Raw genomic sequence first — 20,517 nt, forward strand, 5'->3', positions numbered from 1 at the left:
AAGCAGTGTTCAAAGTAGCACATTCACAGACGGGCAATATGTAAGCCACTGTAAAGCGAATAGATAATGTTCTAAAAAAACAACAGTCAACAATTAGAATTCCCGTACTGAAAGCAGTAAACTTGTGATAAGATATTGCTGCTGGGGGTGTGGGTCTGCGTAGAGTCCACGGTCACGTCCGGATATGGCAAGTGAAGAAACCCCGAGTCCATTCACCCCCGAAAGGGGATCATTTCTGTGAATGGGTCGGGAGCTTAAGTTGTTATGTCAGTGGCACCAAAGACTAATGAGTAATGTGGATTATGACGCGGTGCCACTGAGTGACCTGGCTCTCTACAGCCGAGTGTTGTGCAGTATAGATTGGCTGGGGTAGTCGTACCCCTGTGTCACAGGGATGTAAGATGAGAGAGTATGCGCAAGTGGATAATTGTCCATGTTGTCTGTGAGAGGGGTGGGGGTAGGGTCTCGACTGAGACGGGGAGAGGGGTGTGGGAAGGACCAGGGGGTAAGGCAGCCAGGCCAAGTCGGGGAGTTAAGGTTATTCTGCAAGATGTGTTCAGATCATGGTGTGTGGGAGAGTGGTAGGTTGGGAGGTTGTCGAGGATGATTGGCGGAAGTGTAGCCAGCTCGCCCAGGTGGTGTTAAATTTGGTAGGGTTGTCGTTGGCTTGACAGATAAGATTCTCCATTTCTGCTATTTTGTCGACCCTCCGGATCCAGTCTTGAACCGATGGGGGTGCCGTGTTCCTCCAGAAAGCGGGGACGCATAGATTGGCTGCATTGACTAAGTGTATGGTAAGTGATTTTTTGTAGGTGGCTGGGGCGACAGGAGTGTGATGGAGTAGGTATCTTTCAGGGGTGAATGCCGGTGGAAAAGTGGTTATTTGGGTAATTAGCTGGTGTATTGCCTGCCAGAATGGTTGGATGAGGCTGCAGTTCCACCAAATGTGCAATAAGGTGCCTTTGGCAGAACCGCACCTCCAACAGGTTGGGGGGATGGATGGGTGAAAATGGTGTACTCTGTCGGGTGTTCTGTACCATTTAGAGAATACTTTATATCGGTTTTCTTGCGTTAAGACATTTATAGATCCCTTATGCATGAGGGTAAAGATGGAATCCCATTCCTGTGGGGATAGATCCAGCGAGAGGTCCGATTCCCATTGCCGAACCAGTTTGTCATTTTTGACTACGTGCTGTGAGAACAGGAGAGAGTAGGTGGTGGAAATGAGGTGACCCTGGGGTTCGGTGTCTAGGCAAGATAGTTCCAGTGGGGTTAGGTCTCTGCTGTAAGGGGAGTCCCTGCTATGTGTCTGAAAAAAATGTCTCAATTGTAGGTACTTAAAAAAAGGTAAGTGAAAGCCCGAAAGTGTCGATCCAAGTTCCGTGTGAGTGAGTAGTGAGCCATTGCGAAAGCAGCTATGAGCTCTTACTGGGGTGGTGACCGAGTCATGGGCAGGGTCTGTATGTATTAGACTCGGGGGGAATTCTGGGTTGTTAGTTAGTGGGGTCATGGGACCCGGTGTTGGAAGCATGTTGAGTGTATTGCAAGCCCTTTTGAAAATTGGCGCCAATGAAGGGGTGAGAGGAGAAGGCTTCTGGTATGTGTCTGCTATCGACCCAGGGAGAGTTCACAATCGGAAGGCTCGCAAATGAGTCTTCTAATTCCACCCAGTCTTTGGCCGTCCGGTGTTTGTGCCAGTCCACCAATCTGGTCAAGTGGCAGGCCCAATGGTATTTGCGTAGATCCGGAAGTCCCAGGCCTCCTAATTGTTTGGGAAGGACTAATCTGTCCCAGCTAAGTCTTGGTTGTTTCGATGCCCATATGAAGGACCTGCAAATGCGTTTATAGGATAAGAAGAGTGCGGGGGGCAGCTTTATTGGTATGGCTTGAAGGAGGTACAGGATTCTGGGCAGGACGTTCATCTTTAGTATGGCGATCCTGCCCAGCCAAGAGAAGGATCCCAGATGCCACTTCTGAAGATCCTCTCGGATGGACAGCATGAAGGGTGCAAAGTTACTGGTATATAGATTTTTTAGGTCTGGGGTGATTTTGATTCCGAGGTAAGAGATGGCCGAGGGTTCCCAGCTGAAGGGGAAGTTAAGTTTGCAGAGGTTTACCGTGTCAGGGGGTAGAGTAATGTTGAGGGCTTTGGATTTGTTGAAATTGATTCTCAGGTTAGAGAGAGTTTTGAAGAATTCGAAATCAGCTAGAAGATTGGGGATGGTTGTGATGGGGTCAGTCAGGAATAGTAGTATATCATCCGCGTATGCGGCTAATTTGTAGGACTTATGGTGCATGTGGACACCTCTGATGGTGGGGTTATCTCTCAATTTGCGGAGCATGGGTTCAAGGGTTAGTATGAATATGAGTGGTGACAATGGACACCCTTGACGGGTTCCATTGGAAACAGAGAAGGCGTCCTACAGTGTGCCGTTAATTCGTAATCTGGCAGTTGGGGAGGCATAGAGGGCCATGATCATTGTGAGCATGCGCGGGGGCAACCCTATCGCCAGGAGGGTGGCCTCCATGTAGTCCCAAGCCACCCTGTCGAACACCTTCTCTGCATCCAACGAAAGAAAAAACCCTTTGGTGGATGTTCTTGTGAGCCAGTGGTGTATGTTCAATGCTTTAGTAGTGTTGTCCCTGGCCTCACGGCCGGGGACAAAGCCAACCTGTTCTAGCGAAATTAGAGATGGTATGAAAGGTAAGAGTCGGTTAGCTAATGCTTTCGCGTATAGCTTGAGGTCTACGTTAAGCAGAGAGATGGGGCGGTAGTTGGTCACTTGCGTGGGGTCTTTGTCTTTTTGGGGATGAGCGTAATGTGGGCTGCGAGCATTTCAGTGTGCGCGTGTGTTGAAGGGGAGAGAGCGTTGAGGGCTTTCGTTAGGTGTGTAAGGAGGGTGGAAGGGAAGGCCTTATAATAACAGGTCGAGAAGCCGTCAGGGCCAGGGCTTTTGCCTGTCTTCATTTGTCGTAGTGCTAGAAGGAGTTCATCTGTTGAAATTGGGGTGTCTAGCGATTGAGCGTCCTCAGTGGATAGTGGTTGCGGTCCATATTGTTGAAGGAAATTTAGGAGGGCGGTTTTCCGATTAAGTGAGTCGTCAGCGTGTTGTGGCGGGGACAAATTGTACAATTTGGTGAAGTATTGAACAAATTGTGTCGAGATATCTTCGTTTTTAGAGAACGATACCCCATTTGAGTCAGAAATTTTATGAATAGTATGGGAGGCCTTTTTAGAGTGAAGTGCCCTTGCTAATAGTTTGCTGGATTTGTTCCCAAATTCATAATATAGTTTTTGTGTCAGCATGAATTTACGTTTCAGCGATTTGTTAAGTACATCTAAAACTTCCTCCCTCGCTCTTGTTAAATCGGTTAGTAAAGCAGAAGCAACGGAGGCTTTGTGTGCCTGTTCGAGCGTGTGTACGCGCGCAGTTAGCTCGGCTATGCGTGTGCGGTTGAGTTTGTTGCGGTTAGCGGCGATAGAGAGGAGTTCACCCCTAATGACACATTTATGCGCGTTCCAGGTGGTCAGCGGCGTAACGTCAGGAGTGTCGTTATTGGCAAAAAAGTCAGTCAGGCATTTGGATAGTCTATTTATGTTAAGTTCATCCGTTAGTAGGGAACTATCAAGACGCCAAATGCGCGTTTTCGTGTTCTTGGTCGGTAACAGTAAGGTCATGGAGATAGGGTTGTGGTCTGACAGTATGGACGGTTCAATGGTCGCTTTCGTGAGGTTGGTCAAGTCGTTTTGAGATAGGAAGAAGTGGTCCAGTCTGGAATACTTGTCATGTGACGGTGAGTAGCACGAGTAATCCCTTTCCTTGGGGTGCAGTGTACGCCACGTGTCATGGAGGAGTAAATTACTGAGTTGTAATTTAATTGCCCTTAAGGCCCTATGGGTGAGGAATGATGACCCGTTGGAGGTGTCTAGAGATGGGTTCAGTGGAACATTGAAATCCCCACCGACAATAAGTGTACCGACTTGGAAACTAGTCAACAATTGTAAGGTTGTTTTGAAAAAGGAGACCTGGCCCGAGTTTGGCGCGTAAATGTTAGCGATAGTGTAGGGTAGCTGGTGGAGAGTGCCTTTTATGAAAAGGTATCTTCCGTTTGGGTCCTTTAGCGTATCTGTGATCAAGAATGGACATTGATTGGAGATGAGTGTTGTGACCCCTTTAGATTTCGACTCTACGTTGGAGGCGTTAATTATCGTGGGGAAGTAGCGGCTGTGAAATTTAGGAATGGAATCTGTGCGAAAGTGTGTTTCCTGAATTAACACTACGTGTGCTTTGGATTGTTTGAGGGATGCTAGTAGTTGGGACCTTTTTTCAGGGGTATTAAGCTCTCTTATGTTAATTGAGTATAGTTTGAGGGAGTTTGATAGCTGTGGCTCCCTGCGTGGAGGTATAGTTTGTCATGGCCGCCGTCGTGGGGAGGGGGGGAGGGGGATAGGGTCGGTAAGTAGTAGGGGACGTCTGGTGGAGAATGTCTGATGAGAAAAGCTAATTTGCGTGGTAGACGCGGGTTAGGTGGGGGGGGTACCGAAGAGGTGTGGAACGGAGTGTCCACGTGCCTCTAAAATTATGGATCGGTTGAGTGTCGGTCCTGCGTGAGGAGACGTATACCGTGGGGGAGACGTAGGCCCAGCGCAGGCCCAAGTGGGGGTTGACCGCAGCCAGGCGATGGAGAAAGTGAGGGTGATGTGTAATGAGGGTGAGGACGAAGCCCTCCACCACAGGAAATTCTGCAGCCAATTACTGAGGTGTGGTTGATAGACGGGTTGAACAAGAATGGTAGGTACATAATATGGGGTAGCATGTTAGGAGCGGTGATTAACCTTGGCGCATAAAGGGTTTAAGATTAGGCAGCTTATCTAAACATACAAACAGTGAAACTGTGAAACAAAGAGAGACCTGTGGGCAAGGTAACCTCCAGCGCCAGGTGTGGCAGATATTGGGGTTGGGGCAGAGCCGAAGAGAGGCGGCGGACGTCAAGTCGAGCAGCGCCTCAGTCCACTCCTTTAAGGGAGTGATGTAGTGGCGAAGGCCGTTGAGGCCTAGGTTGGCGACTGGAAGTTACCTCTCCCAAGGGCTTGCACAACTGGTTCATAACCAAATGCCTCTGAAAGGGGCATAAATTAAGTAAAAGGAGGCATCCGAAACCTTAGAAGGTGGATATTGGCAATATTGAGAGCACCACCCTCAGTAGTCTCTCTTAATCAAAAAAAAAAAAAATTATGAGAGAACGGTGAAGTCGTTGCACCGTATACAATAGACCATAAGGTGGATGTACCAGCTAGTTCATACTCCAGTATGCGAAGGTGATGGGTATTGCGTCTTGGTGGGATCCACAGATTGTCGATGTGCAGGTGGAATGCAGGAGTGTCGTTGTGATGCGCCACCGTGGCAATGGGTAGGAGAGTATCTTATTGTAGGCCGCTGTGGTACTGAGGTCTCCATGCAGGTCGTTGCTGAGGTTGTCAGTTGCCAAGTGTGCAGCAGCCAAGGATGAAGTGCCGTTTCTGATCGGTGTTGGTGGCTTGTCAGGTAGGCGAGCATGCGTACAGCAGGAGATCTTGCGTGAGCACGTTGGAGTATGGGCGTGGTGCGTCTTCGCAAGGCAGTGTGGGTGTCGTAGTCGTGGGCTCGGGTGTCCGGCTGAAGTCTCGCGATAGTTAGCAGTGACATCCACCCACCGGACCAAGGACAGTTGTTGTGGGCGGTCGCTGAGCTAGATCCGAGGGCGGTCGTGCAGTAGCATCTCTTTGGCGCTGAGTTGAGGGGGAGATAGCCTACCATCCGGTGTATCCGGCTGGCTTGCCCTGCTATCGATCCAATGTAACCTTCTGAGATGGTTTCGCCAAAAAAAAGGAAAAAAGGAGTAAAAAGTTAAAAAAAAAGATAAAACGAACAATGAAAGTCAGTAGGGATTCAAACTTTGCATCGTGTCGAAAGCCTCGGGTATTGTGGTTGGCCTTTACTGACATTAAGGCGGACAAGGCCGCTTTAGACATGCCGGTTACGGCCCCTGCGCGTTCCCCGAGATCTAGGGGAGGCATCTGGGCTGTTGGTACGGTGGTATGAGCGGTGTGTAGTGATGCTCCTGTGAGCGGAGGGTGAACGTCTCCGGTTGAGCCGAGGCGCTTGCGTCTCCATAGGGTCTTCTCTGGGCATCCCTGTGCGGGGCGAAAAGCTGCGTACCAGTTCGGTACCGGTATCAAGGGGATGCCAAGGGTGGCACAGAAGTGAGGAAGGTCTTCTGGGACTTTGAGGATCGCTGTGCGGCCGTGTGTGGAGGCAGAGAGGCAGAAGGGAAACTTCCACTTATACAGTATTTGTCTGTCCCTCAGGGTTTCTAGCAGGGGTCTCAGGTCTCGTCTGTGTTGAAGAGTAATACCGGAGAGATCCTGGTAGATTTGCACTGGGGTCCCTTCATGCAATATCTGGGGTCTGCCTCGCGCCATTTTGAGGATTTCCTCCTTAAGCCTGAAGTCCACTATGTAGCAGATAATGTCCCTTGGTGGGTCTGTGTCCCTGCCTTTGGGGCGCAATGCGCGATGGATACGGTCCATGACAATAGGGGTGTGTGCGGGCCGGTCAAGCAGGGAGTTAAAGATGGATACTATAGCCGTGGAGATCTGATCTCCCTCAAAAGTCTCCGGCAGGCCTCTAATACGCAGATTGTGCCTTCTGCCTCTGTTGTCGAGGTCTTCGACGTGTCTTTGCATGTCACGCAGCTGTCGGGTGTGTGAGTCTATATCTTCCGTGACCAACTGGAGGATTACTTCATGATGGTCAGACACGTTCTCTACCACCTGGACTCTATCGTTCAGGGACTTGAGGACGTGAGTTCCGAAATGGCGGCTGCTAGTGCGTCTTTAATATCATCCGCCACGGAGCGGAGGTCCAGAATGGTTAAGGGCGGGTGCGGCCTTAGTTCTATAGCATCTTCCCCATCGGCCGGGGGCAGTAATTGAGGTGGCGGAGTGGGCATATGGTGAGGTTGGGAGGGTGGTTGTGAGGAGGGCCCCTGTGAGTGGCGGGAGGGCGCCATGTTGCCTCTACCTGCCCGGAACATCTCCGGGATGTTCTGCCCCTGTGTCCCGGCCAGGTCTCTTGGGGATCTCGAGCGGGATGCTGAAGAGGTTCGGGAAGCTGTCCCCATAATCGGTGGAGGGTGCAAAGCGAGATTACCTCAAAATATCAGTGGCTTTCTCCTGTGGCGGACGGAGCTGTAGAATTAGGCGACTATCTCCATGCCAGGTCAGGCCACGCCCCTCCTGTATATTTTATTAGCTACATTCAGAGTACACTGTATATATTTTCTCTTTCTTAAGCTGAATACACAGTATACAATCTTCTTTAGATTTTTTCCTTTAGATTTACCAAAACCATATAATAAGAGGTCAAACCTAAACGCTTTCAATTTGTATGCAATCAGGCAGGCCCTTACCCTACATGGTTTTGGTAAATCCAAAGGAAATCAAACAACAAAAGTTGTATAGTGTGTACCCAGCTTTAATCTTTCCATAATGATCTCAGTTTCTGACCCAAGGGACTTATAATCCAAACTATTTCTCCTAGCCCATGTAAGTTCTCCCACTGGCACAGTTTTAATAGTACAGTAGTTTGAGGTTGACAACTGCTAGCAGGCAATGTTATTTTCCTCTCCTTTGTTCATATGCAATGTAGCCTGTGTATAATGCCGGGGAAGCAGTTTTTGTATATGTCGATTTTTTTTCAGATATATGTGATTTCAGGATACCATTGGTAATCCGGTTTTCATATTGCCGTTACCCTCTTCTTACCTACCTTGGTGGGTAGGCATATAATGATAGAAGGATCTAACCATACTTTGATTTTCAAAATTCAAAGCATTCCTCTTGTGATTATCTGGAATTTAATGGTTTGTTCTGTTACATAGTGAACTGTGTCATACATCATCCAATTAGAAGTCCTTTTCTTTTCTTTCTTTTTACAGAGCCAACACTTGCATAAATAGTGTACAGAAAGTTACACAAAAACACAAACTTCTGAAAAAAAGATTAAACACAACTGTCTGTATAATACTTTGCTACATTATATTTATTAGTTGCACAAGTGTGTATATACATTTGAATGTATGTAGCTAGAAACATGTGAAATAAAGAATTTAATAACTTATAAATAATATTAAATAAATAATATCAAAAACATATTGGTCAAAATTAAACATAAAGACATTCGTCAAGAAACTCCCCTTTCACAACGATATATATATATATATATATATATATATATATATATATATATATATATATATATATATATATATATATATATATATATATATATACAACATATGCATTTATCAATAAAATATTTTTTCTTTAACATTAATCAATTACAGATATATTGCATCCTCCAGGGAGCTAGAAACTTGTAAAAAAAATGTTCTTATTAACTTATGTAATATAAATAATAAATAAATAACATTAAAAACGTACAGGTTTTAACATGAATATAAACAGATATGATAAGATAAAATAATATTAAATAAATAAGATTAAATACTTATAGGTTAAAAAATAATTGTAAGCACACATCACAAAAAAAAAATCCTTTTGACTACTACTACTCTCCACAGAATTTGTGCTGTGTAGAGAGTAGGTCAGTCATTTTTGGGTTGATAAGGAATCTTGTCTGCTGGGATAAACAATTAGGTCCATTTATGATATATAAGTTTGTGTTTACCAAATCCCTTGTAGGATAGGTTAATAGTGGATAAATCCTGTAGTTGTAAATTTCAGGAATGTACTTTATGGATGAATTTCCTATAGGTTTTAGTAGATCAAAGATGAGTAGATACTTCTTTTAAAGTAGTACTGTATGTCCTTTAGTCGTAAGGTATAGAAGAATATGTCTATGTTGAAAAAGTCCATCCTTTACTGCTTATCCTTCATCCTGATGGTCTTCCTGGTTCTAATATGTTCAGATATAGCATAAGAGACTTATCTGTGCTTACAGTAGGGAGTTTATTTGATGCAGAAGTGCAGGTTAGTGGTTGAGAGCCCAACATGTCACATCTTCCACCCTCAGAGGAATAAGGCTCAGTATTACAGCTTCCTGGACACAATCTGGAGATGCTGTTTCCTTAAAATGCTGGAGGTGATGCAGCCACAGCTTCAGCTCAGGTGACGTAGACTCATTGTTTTCAGGAGATCCTCTACAGACCATCAGATCATCTTTCAGTTTGAGGAAAACCATAAGTGCCTGTTTTACAGTTTCATTCTGAGCAGACACAGACATGTTCGTCAGAACCTCAACTGTTAGTGACACCCGCTCCAAAGTCAGGATGAGACGATTCCTCTGCGTAAGGTCACATACAGATGGTTTGTGTCTCACAATTCTTCTGTAGCATCTCATTGCGTTGGTAGACATGTTCTTTTCATGATCATGTTGCAGCTCCTTTAGTGTTGTTATGTCAGAGGACATCACTGATAAATAGCGGGATTTCGGGCAGAGTCTCCTGTGCAAGCGCCCACTTACTGCAACCAGTAAAGTGCTCAACACCAGCAGCCTGATATCCATTTCTGTTTTGCTGGCTTGGATCTGATAATGTCTTTCTGGTTCCAGATATTTGTTCCGTTACACTGTCACTCCACAGTGCTAGTCTCTGGTTGATCTGAAGTCTTGTATCCATGATTCTCCTTTTATATTTCTGTTTGCAGGAGAAAAATGTCCTCATTTTCATGATGTTGTGAAGTTCTCTTTCGTTCAGAACTCAAGTGACATGAGAGAGACGATAGCTGCTCTGGGAACTTCTATATCACTTTCAGTTTCCTTTCTATTCAGGTAAGAAGGTAACCTCAGATAGCTAGTGACATTCTTCTACATGTCAAACAGGAAACTCCTCCTTCCTGATACAGGACTCTCCTCTATACAGGTTTATCGTATAGTGTCAAAAGAACTTTTACAACATATTATTGCCAACAGAAAAAAACATAACACAGCTTTTTAAATGTTCTGCCACACAAGTCTAAAAATGTGAAAAGAAGGAAGAAAATATAGGAAAGATGTATAAACATAACATACCAGTTTAGGTATTGTGCTTAAACCATTTTTTAACCAACAATATTGAAACTTTTTTTCATTTTTAAAATTAAAAAAAAAAAAATGTTGTGTCACAATAATAATTCACAAATAATGTGGGGATAGAGGTATATAAAAAGATTAAAGGTTGTGAGACTTTAATTGGCTTTCACTTTGGCTTTCCTTATCCACACATTTGTTGCTGGTTAGTATCCCAGAAAGTATGGATGTCAGAAACAGCCAGACAACTAGCATATCCAGAAGATCAGCATTGGTGGCCCCTGTGTTTTTCTCTATTGAGCCTTACTTTAGGCATAATCATCTGCATAAACTGTACGCTACCTCATTTTTATAATTATTTTTATACTGGCAGTTGGTAGTTTGTACTCACTTCACCTAGAAGATCAACTGATTAACTGAATATCAGTCTTTCATTTATATTGGTAATTTACTCCCACCATATAATTGCTTTAAAAATGTACGTAAATGCAATACTTGGATCTGTAACGTTACTCTGTGTAAACCCAAAGCTATGTATGATTTGATTGCATCTTGTGTATATACAGTTCAGGTGATATGATCAGCTCCCCATCAGGTCAAATGGCAGAACTTTTGATGTTTCCAGGATGCAAGTTTATTTTTTCATTGCCAGTACACGATAAATTCCATACAGATGGTAACTCATTTCAGCTGATCTTTACCTTAGTTGTAGCAAGATATGGTTGGACCCCTAATTTTATATACCCACCCACCAAGGTAGGCAAGACAATGGTAATGGTAATACATGAACTAGATTACCAATAGCCTCTAGAAATCACAAAAATCTAAAAACCATATAGATGCAACATTGCATATGAAGGAAAGTTTAAGGAAAAGGAAAAGAAAAGTAGCTATATTCATTGATAAGGTCAATGTCCCACCTACAGTTAATACCTAGAAGCAATCTAGTCTCAAGCCTAAATATCCTAAATACTTCACACCAAAGTAAACAATGGCGTAAATCTCCCCAATGTACAGAACCATCAGTAAATTCAATAAAATGGAAAGATAAAAAAATATTTTCTAGACACGGTAGGGCACTCTTCTACACCATGTTGTTCACCTATCTGCTTCAGCAGCTTTCCAGTGTATCCCGCATATAGTACTCTTCACTCTGCACAGGAAATAATTTAAACCATGTTCTTGGAGTTACAACTTAAACACTGATGGATACAACCAATCATTAGCCAATACAGATTGTACCGTTCTGATTTTTGGATGAACTTTATAACAGCAACATGTATTGAGCCCACATTTGAAATACCCCTTCACCTTAATCCAAGTAGGAGACTTAAATTTGATATAAAAAAGGCTGGGTGAAAAAAGGGATCCTAAAGTGAGTGTCCTCTTAGAAGATAAGTTACAACCTACTTATAAAATGGTATGCAGCTTACAACCACCAAGTAAAATGGGCAAATTATGCCTAATAATTTGTTTAATAGTAGTTTAATACTCAGTGGAAAAGATGGTCTCAAATATATTTTTGCCAGACAATCATTAGTTGTTATTTTCACCCAAAAGAAAACTCCCTGTTTTTACTCCTGTATATTTTATTAGCTACATTCAGAGTACACTGTATATATTTTCTCTTTCTTAAGCTGAATACACAGTATACAATCTTCTTTAGATTTTTTCCTTTAGATTTACCAAAACCATATAATAAGAGGTCAAACCTAAACGCTTTCAATTTGTATGCAATCAGGCAGGCCCTTACCCTACATGGTTTTGGTAAATCCAAAGGAAATCAAACAACAAAAGTTGTATAGTGTGTATCCAGCTTTAATCTTTCCATAATGATCTCAGTTTCTGACCCAAGGGACTTATAATCCAAACTATTTCTCCTAGCCCATGTAAGTTCTCCCACTGGCACAGTTTTAATAGTACAGTAGTTTGAGGTTGACAACTGCTAGCAGGCAATGTTATTTTCCTCTCCTTTGTTCATATGCAATGTAGCCTGTGTATAATGCCGGGGAAGCAGTTTTTGTATATGTCGATTTTTTTTCAGATATATGTGATTTCAGGATACCATTGGTAATCCGGTTTTCATATTGCCGTTACCCTCTTCTTACCTACCTTGGTGGGTAGGCATATAATGATAGAAGGATCTAACCATACTTTGATTTTCAAAATTCAAAGCATTCCTCTTGTGATTATCTGGAATTTAATGGTTTGTTCTGTTACATAGTGAACTGTGTCATACATCATCCAATTAGAAGTCCTTTTCTTTCTTTTTACAGAGCCAACACTTGCATAAATAGTGTACAGAAAGTTACACAAAAACACAAACTTCTGAAAAAAAGATTAAACACAACTGTCTGTATAATACTTTGCTACATTATATTTATTAGTTGCACAAGTGTGTATATACATTTGAATGTAGCTAGAAACATGTGAAATAAATAATTTAATAACTTATAAATAATATTAAATAAATAATATCAAAAACATATTGGTCAAAATTAAACATAAATACATTCGTCAAGAAACTCCCCTTTCACAACTATATATATATATATATATATATATATATATATATATATATATATATATATATATACAACATATGCATTTATCAATAAAATATTTTTTCTTTAACATTAATCAATTACAGATATATTGCATCCTCCAGGGAGCTAGAAACTTGTAAAAAAAATGTTCTTAATAACTTATGTAATATAAATAATAAATAAATAACATTAAAAACTTACAGGTTTTAACATGAATATAAACAGATATGATAAGATAAAATAATATTAAATACATAAGATTAAATACTTATAGGTTAAAAAATAATTGTAAGCACACATCACAAAAAAAAAATCCTTTTGACTACTACTACTCTAGACAGAATTTGTGCTGTGTAGAGAGTAGGTCAGTCATTTTTGGGTTGATAAGGAATCTTGTCTGCTGGGATAAACAATTAGGTCCATTTATGATATATAAGTTTGTGTTTACGAAATCCCTTGTAGGATAGGTTAATAGTGGATAAATCCTGTAGTTGTAAATTTCAGGAATGTACTTTATGGATGAATTTCCTATAGGTTTTAGTAGATCAAAGATGAGTAGATACTTCTTTTAAAGTAGTACTGTATGTCCTTCAGTCGTAAGGTATAGAAGAATATGTCTATGTTGAAAAAGTCCATCCTTTACTGCTTATCCTTCATCCTGATGGTCTTCCTGGTTCTAATATGTTCAGATATAGCATAAGAGACTTATCTGTGCTTACAGTAGGGAGTTTATTTGATGTAGAAGTGCAGATTAGTGATTGAGAGCCCAACATGTCACATCTTCCACCCTCAGAGGAATAAGGCTCAGTATTACAGCTTCCTGGACACAATCTGGAGATGCTGTTTCCTTAAAATGCTGGAGGTGATGCAGCCACAGCTTCAGCTCAGGTGACGTAGACTCATTGTTTTCAGGAGATCCTCTACAGACCATCAGATCATCTTTCAGTTTGAGGAAAACCATAAGTGCCTGTTTTACAGTTTCATTCTGAGCAGACACAGACATGTTCGTCAGAACCTCAACTGTTAGTGACACCCGCTCCAAAGTCAGGATGAGACGATTCCTCTGCGTAAGGTCACATACAGATGGTTTGTGTCTCAGCATTCTTCTGTAGCATCTCATTGCGTTGGTAGACATGTTCTTTTCATGATCATGTTGCAGCTCCTTTAGTGTTGTTATGTCAGAGGACGTCACTGATAAATAGCGGGATTTCGGGCAGAGTCTCCTGTGCAAGCGCCCACTTACTGCAACCAGTAAAGTGCTCAACACCAGCAGCCTGATATCCATTTCTGTTTTGCTGGCTTGGATCTGATAATGTCTTTCTGGTTCCAGATATTTGTTCCGTTACACTGTCACTCCACAGTGCTAGTCTCTGGTTGATCTGAAGTCTTGTATCCATGATTCTCCTTTTATATTTCTGTTTGCAGGAGAAAAATGTCCTCATTTTCATGATGTTGTGAAGTTCTCTTTCGTTCAGAACTCAAGTGACATGAGAGAGACGATAGCTGCTCTGGGAACTTCTATATCACTTTCAGTTTCCTTTCTATTCAGGTAAGAAGGTAACATCAGATAGCTAGTGACATTCTTCTACATGTCAAACAGGAAACTCCTCCTTCCTGATACAGGACTCTCCTCTATACAGGTTTATCGTATATTGTCAAAAGAACTTTTACAACATATTATTGCCAACAGAAAAAAACATAACACAGCTTTTTAAATGTTCTGCCACACAAGTCTAAAAATGTGAAAAGAAGGAAGAAAATATAGGAAAGATGTATAAACATAACATACCAGTTTAGGTATTGTGCTTAAACCATTTTTTAACCAACAATATTGAAACTTTTTTTCATTTTTAAAATTAAAAAAAAAAATGTTGTGTCACAATAATAATTCACAAATAATGTGGGGATAGAGGTATATAAAAAGATTAAAGGTTGTGAGACTTTAATTGGCTTTCACTTTGGCTTTCCTTATCCACACATTTGTTGCTGGTTAGTATCCCAGAAAGTATGGAGGTCAGAAACAGCCAGACAACTAGCATATCCAGAAGATCAGCATTGGTGGCCCCTGTGTTTTTCTCTATTGAGCCTTACTTTAGGCATAATCATCTGCATAAACTGTACGCTACCTCATTTTTATAATTATTTTTATACTGGCAGTTGGTAGTTTGTACTCACTTCACCTAGAAGATCAACTGATTAACTGAATATCAGTCTTTCATTTATATTGGTAATTTACTCCCACCATATAATTGCTTTAAAAATGTACGTAAATGCACTACTTGGATCTGTAACGTTACTCTGTGTAAACCCAAAGCTATGTATGATTTGATTGCATCTTGTGTATATACAGTTCAGGTGATATGATCAGCTCCCCATCAGGTCAAATGGCAGAACTTTTGATGTTTCCAGGATGCAAGTTTATTTTTTCATTGCCAGTACAGGATAAATTCCATACAGATGGTAACTCATTTCAGCTGATCTTTACCTTAGTTGTAGCAAGATATGGTTGGACCCCTAATTTTATATACCCACCCACCAAGGTAGGCAAGACAATGGTAATGGTAATACATGAACTAGATTACCAATAGCCTCTAGAAATCACAAAAATCTAAAAACCATATAGATGCAACATTGCATATGAAGGAAAGTTTAAGGAAAAGGAAAAGAAAAGTAGCTATATTCATTGATAAGGTCAATGTCCCACCTACAGTTAATACCTAGAAGCAATCTAGTCTCAAGCCTAAATATCCTAAATACTTCACACCAAAGTAAACAATGGCGTAAATCTCCCCAATGTACAGAACCATCAGTAAATTCAATAAAATGGAAAGATAAAAAAATATTTTCTAGACACGGTAGGGCACTCTTCTACACCATGTTGTTCACCTATCTGCTTCAGCAGCTTTCCAGTGTATCCCGCATATAGTACTCTTCACTCTGCACAGGAAATAATTTAAACCATGTTCTTGGAGTTACAACTTAAACACTGATGGATACAACCAATCATTAGCCAATACAGATTGTACCGTTCTGATTTTTGGATGAACTTTATAACAGCAACATGTATTGAGCCCACATTTGAAATACCCCTTCACCTTAATCCAAGTAGGAGACTTAAATTTGATATAAAAAAGGCTGGGTGAAAAAAGGGATCCTAAAGTGAGTGTCCTCTTAGAAGATAAGTGACAACCTACTTATAAAATGGTATGCAGCTTACAACCACCAAGTAAAATGGGCAAATTATGCCTAATAATTTGTTTAATAGTAGTTTAATACTCAGTGGAAAAGATGGTCTCAAATATATTTTTGCCAGACAATCATTAGTTGTTACTTTCACCCAAAAGAAAACTCCCTGTTTTTACTCTTGTATATTTTATTAGCTACATTCAGAGTACACTGTATATATTTTCTCTTTCTTAAGCTGAATACACAGTATACAATATTCTTTAGATTTTTTCCTTTAGATTTACCAAAACCATATAATAAGAGGTCAAACCTAAACGCTTTCAATTTGTATGCAATCAGGCAGGCCCTTACCCTACATGGTTTTGGTAAATCCAAAGGAAATCAAACAACAAAAGTTGTGTAGTGTGTATCCAGCTTTAATCTTTCCATAATGATCTCAGTTTCTGACCCAAGGGACTTATAATCCAAACTATTTCTCCTAGCCCATGTAAGTTCTCCCACTGGCACAGTTTTAATAGTACAGTAGTTTGAGGTTGACAACTGCTAGCAGGCAATGTTATTTTTCCTCTCCTTTGTTCATATGCAATGTAGCCTGTGTATAATGCCGGGGAAGCAGTTTTTGTATATGTCGATTTTTTTTCAGATATATGTGATTTCAGGATACCATTGGTAATCCGGTTTTCATATTGCCGTTACCCTCTTCTTACCTACCTTGGTGGGTAGGCATATAATGATAGAAGGATCTAACCATACTTTGATTTTCAAAATTCAAAGCATTCCTCTTGTGATTATCTGGAATTTAATGGTTTGTTCTGTTACATAGTGAACTGTGTCATACATCATCCAATTAGAAGTCCTTTTCTTTTCTTTCTTTTTACAGAGCCAACACTTGCATAAATAGTGTACAGAAAGTTACACAAAAACACAAACTTCTGAAAAAAAGATTAAACACAACTGTCTGTATAATACTTTGCTACATTATATTTATTAGTTGCACAAGTGTGTATATACATTTGAATGTAGCTAGAAACATGTGAAATAAATAATTTAATAACTTATAAATAATATTAAATAAATAATATCAAAAACATATTGGTCAAAATTAAACATAAAGACATTCGTCAAGAAACTCCCCTTTCACAACTCTATATATATATATATATATATATATATATATATATATATATATACAACATATGCAAATATTTTTTCTTTAACATTAATCAATTACAGATATATTGCATCCTCCAGGGAGCTAGAAACTTGTAAAAAAAATGTTCTTAATAACTTATGTAATATAAATAATAAATAAATAACATTAAAAACTTACAGGTTTTAACATGAATATAAACAGATATGATAAGATAAAATAATATTAAATAAATAAGATTAAATACTTATAGGTTAAAAAATAATTGTAAGCACACATCACAAAAAAAAAATCCTTTTGACTACTACTACTCTAGACAGAATTTGTGCTGTGTAGAGAGTAGGTCAGTCATTTTTGGGTTGATAAGGAATCTTGTCTGCTGGGATAAACAATTAGGTCCATTTATGATATATAAGTTTGTGTTTACGAAATCCCTTGTAGGATAGGTTAATAGTGGATAAATCCTGTAGTTGTAAATTTCAGGAATGTACTTTATGGATGAATTTCCTATAGGTTTTAGTAGATCAAAGATGAGTAGATACTTCTTTTAAAGTAGTACTGTATGTCCTTCAGTCGTAAGGTATAGAAGAATATGTCTATGTTGAAAAAGTCCATCCTTTACTGCTTATCCTTCATCCTGATGGTCTTCCTGGTTCTAATATGTTCAGATATAGCATAAGAGACTTATCTGTGCTTACAGTAGGGAGTTTATTTGATGTAGAAGTGCAGATTAGTGATTGAGAGCCCAACATGTCACATCTTCCACCCTCAGAGGAATAAGGCTCAGTATTACAGCTTCCTGGACACAATCTGGAGATGCTGTTTCCTTAAAATGCTGGAGGTGATGCAGCCACAGCTTCAGCTCAGGTGACGTAGACTCATTGTTTTCAGGAGATCCTCTACAGACCATCAGATCATCTTTCAGTTTGAGGAAAACCATAAGTGCCTGTTTTACAGTTTCATTCTGAGCAGACACAGACATGTTCGTCAGAACCTCAACTGTTAGTGACACCCGCTCCAAAGTCAGGATGAGACGATTCCTCTGCGTAAGGTCACATACAGATGGTTTGTGTCTCAGCATTCTTCTGTAGCATCTCATTGCGTTGGTAGACATGTTCTTTTCATGATCATGTTGCAGCTCCTTTAGTGTTGTTATGTCAGAGGACGTCACTGATAAATAGCGGGATTTCGGGCAGAGTCTCCTGTGCAAGCGCCCACTTACTGCAACCAGTAAAGTGCTCAACACCAGCAGCCTGATATCCATTTCTGTTTTGCTGGCTTGGATCTGATAATGTCTTTCTGGTTCCAGATATTTGTTCCGTTACACTGTCACTCCACAGTGCTAGTCTCTGGTTGATCTGAAGTCTTGTATCCATGATTCTCCTTTTATATTTCTGTTTGCAGGAGAAAAATGTCCTCATTTTCATGATGTTGTGAAGTTCTCTTTCGTTCAGAACTCAAGTGACATGAGAGAGACGATAGCTGCTCTGGGAACTTCTATATCACTTTCAGTTTCCTTTCTATTCAGGTAAGAAGGTAACATCAGATAGCTAGTGACATTCTTCTACATGTCAAACAGGAAACTCCTCCTTCCTGATACAGGACTCTCCTCTATACAGGTTTATCGTATATTGTCAAAAGAACTTTTACAACATATTATTGCCAACAGAAAAAAACATAACACAGCTTTTTAAATGTTCTGCCACACAAGTCTAAAAATGTGAAAAGAAGGAAGAAAATATAGGAAAGATGTATAAACATAACATACCAGTTTAGGTATTGTGCTTAAACCATTTTTTAACCAACAATATTGAAACTTTTTTTCATTTTTAAAATTAAAAAAAAAAATGTTGTGTCACAATAATAATTCACAAATAATGTGGGGATAGAGGTATATAAAAAGATTAAAGGTTGTGAGACTTTAATTGGCTTTCACTTTGGCTTTCCTTATCCACACATTTGTTGCTGGTTAGTATCCCAGAAAGTATGGAGGTCAGAAACAGCCAGACAACTAGCATATCCAGAAGATCAGCATTGGTGGCCCCTGTGTTTTTCTCTATTGAGCCTTACTTTAGGCATAATCATCTGCATAAACTGTACGCTACCTCATTTTTATAATTATTTTTATACTGGCAGTTGGTAGTTTGTACTCACTTCACCTAGAAGATCAACTGATTAACTGAATATCAGTCTTTCATTTATATTGGTAATTTACTCCCACCATATAATTGCTTTAAAAATGTACGTAAATGCACTACTTGGATCTGTAACGTTACTCTGTGTAAACCCAAAGCTATGTATGATTTGATTGCATCTTGTGTATATACAGTTCAGGTGATATGATCAGCTCCCCATCAGGTCAAATGGCAGAACTTTTGATGTTTCCAGGATGCAAGTTTATTTTTTCATTGCCAGTACAGGATAAATTCCATACAGATGGTAACTCATTTCAGCTGATCTTTACCTTAGTTGTAGCAAGATATGGTTGGACCCCTAATTTTATATACCCACCCACCAAGGTAGGCAAGACAATGGTAATGGTAATACATGAACTAGATTACCAATAGCCTCTAGAAATCACAAAAATCTAAAAACCATATAGATGCAACATTGCATATGAAGGAAAGTTTAAGGAAAAGGAAAAGAAAAGTAGCTATATTCATTGATAAGGTCAATGTCCCACCTACAGTTAATACCTAGAAGCAATCTAGTCTCAAGCCTAAATATCCTAAATACTTCACACCAAAGTAAACAATGGCGTAAATCTCCCCAATGTACAGAACCATCAGTAAATTCAATAAAATGGAAAGATAAAAAAATATTTTCTAGACACGGTAGGGCACTCTTCTACACCATGTTGTTCACCTATCTGCTTCAGCAGCTTTCCAGTGTATCCCGCATATAGTACTCTTCACTCTGCACAGGAAATAATTTAAACCATGTTCTTGGAGTTACAACTTAAACACTGATGGATACAACCAATCATTAGCCAATACAGATTGTACCGTTCTGATTTTTGGATGAACTTTATAACAGCAACATGTATTGAGCCCACATTTGAAATACCCCTTCACCTTAATCCAAGTAGGAGACTTAAATTTGATATAAAAAAGGCTGGGTGAAAAAAGGGATCCTAAAGTGAGTGTCCTCTTAGAAGATAAGTGACAACCTACTTATAAAATGGTATGCAGCTTACAACCACCAAGTAAAATGGGCAAATTATGCCTAATAATTTGTTTAATAGTAGTTTAATACTCAGTGGAAAAGATGGTCTCAAATATATTTTTGCCAGACAATCATTAGTTGTTACTTTCACCCAAAAGAAAACTCCCTGTTTTTACTCTTGTATATTTTATTAGCTACATTCAGAGTACACTGTATATATTTTCTCTTTCTTAAGCTGAATACACAGTATACAATATTCTTTAGATTTTTTCCTTTAGATTTACCAAAACCATATAATAAGAGGTCAAACCTAAACGCTTTCAATTTGTATGCAATCAGGCAGGCCCTTACCCTACATGGTTTTGGTAAATCCAAAGGAAATCAAACAACAAAAGTTGTG

General features: G+C 39.9%; 3 protein-coding genes across 3 annotated transcripts; all 3 read right to left on the reverse strand.

Moving 5' to 3' along the window:
• Positions 1-9,035: 9,035 nt before the first annotated feature.
• LOC141124734 (interferon lambda-2-like) lies at positions 9,036-9,569 on the reverse strand. Its single transcript, XM_073612283.1, has one exon. The coding sequence runs from the start codon at positions 9,567-9,569 to the stop codon at positions 9,036-9,038; it is 534 nt and encodes a 177-aa protein (XP_073468384.1).
• Positions 9,570-13,367: 3,798 nt separating this feature from the next.
• Positions 13,368-13,901, reverse strand: LOC141124750 (interferon lambda-2-like). Its single transcript, XM_073612284.1, has one exon. It carries the CDS (start codon positions 13,899-13,901, stop codon positions 13,368-13,370), a length of 534 nt encoding a protein of 177 aa, XP_073468385.1.
• A 3,781-nt stretch (positions 13,902-17,682) lies between these two features.
• On the reverse strand, positions 17,683-18,216 carry LOC141124766 (interferon lambda-2-like). The gene has a single exon (XM_073612285.1). It carries the CDS (start codon positions 18,214-18,216, stop codon positions 17,683-17,685), a length of 534 nt encoding a protein of 177 aa, XP_073468386.1.
• Between the last annotated feature and the right edge of the window lie 2,301 nt (positions 18,217-20,517).

This window comes from Aquarana catesbeiana, linkage group LG01 (assembly GCF_042186555.1).
Source record: "Aquarana catesbeiana isolate 2022-GZ linkage group LG01, ASM4218655v1, whole genome shotgun sequence".
Classification (NCBI taxonomy): Eukaryota; Metazoa; Chordata; class Amphibia; order Anura; family Ranidae; genus Aquarana; species Aquarana catesbeiana.

Bases quoted from the DNA above. Each gene is read 5' to 3' on its own strand.
- LOC141124734 (XM_073612283.1), bottom strand. From the start codon at position 9,569: ATGGATATCAGGCTGCTGGTGTTGAGCACTTTACTGGTTGCAGTAAGT.
- LOC141124750 (XM_073612284.1), bottom strand. From the start codon at position 13,901: ATGGATATCAGGCTGCTGGTGTTGAGCACTTTACTGGTTGCAGTAAGT.
- LOC141124766 (XM_073612285.1), bottom strand. From the start codon at position 18,216: ATGGATATCAGGCTGCTGGTGTTGAGCACTTTACTGGTTGCAGTAAGT.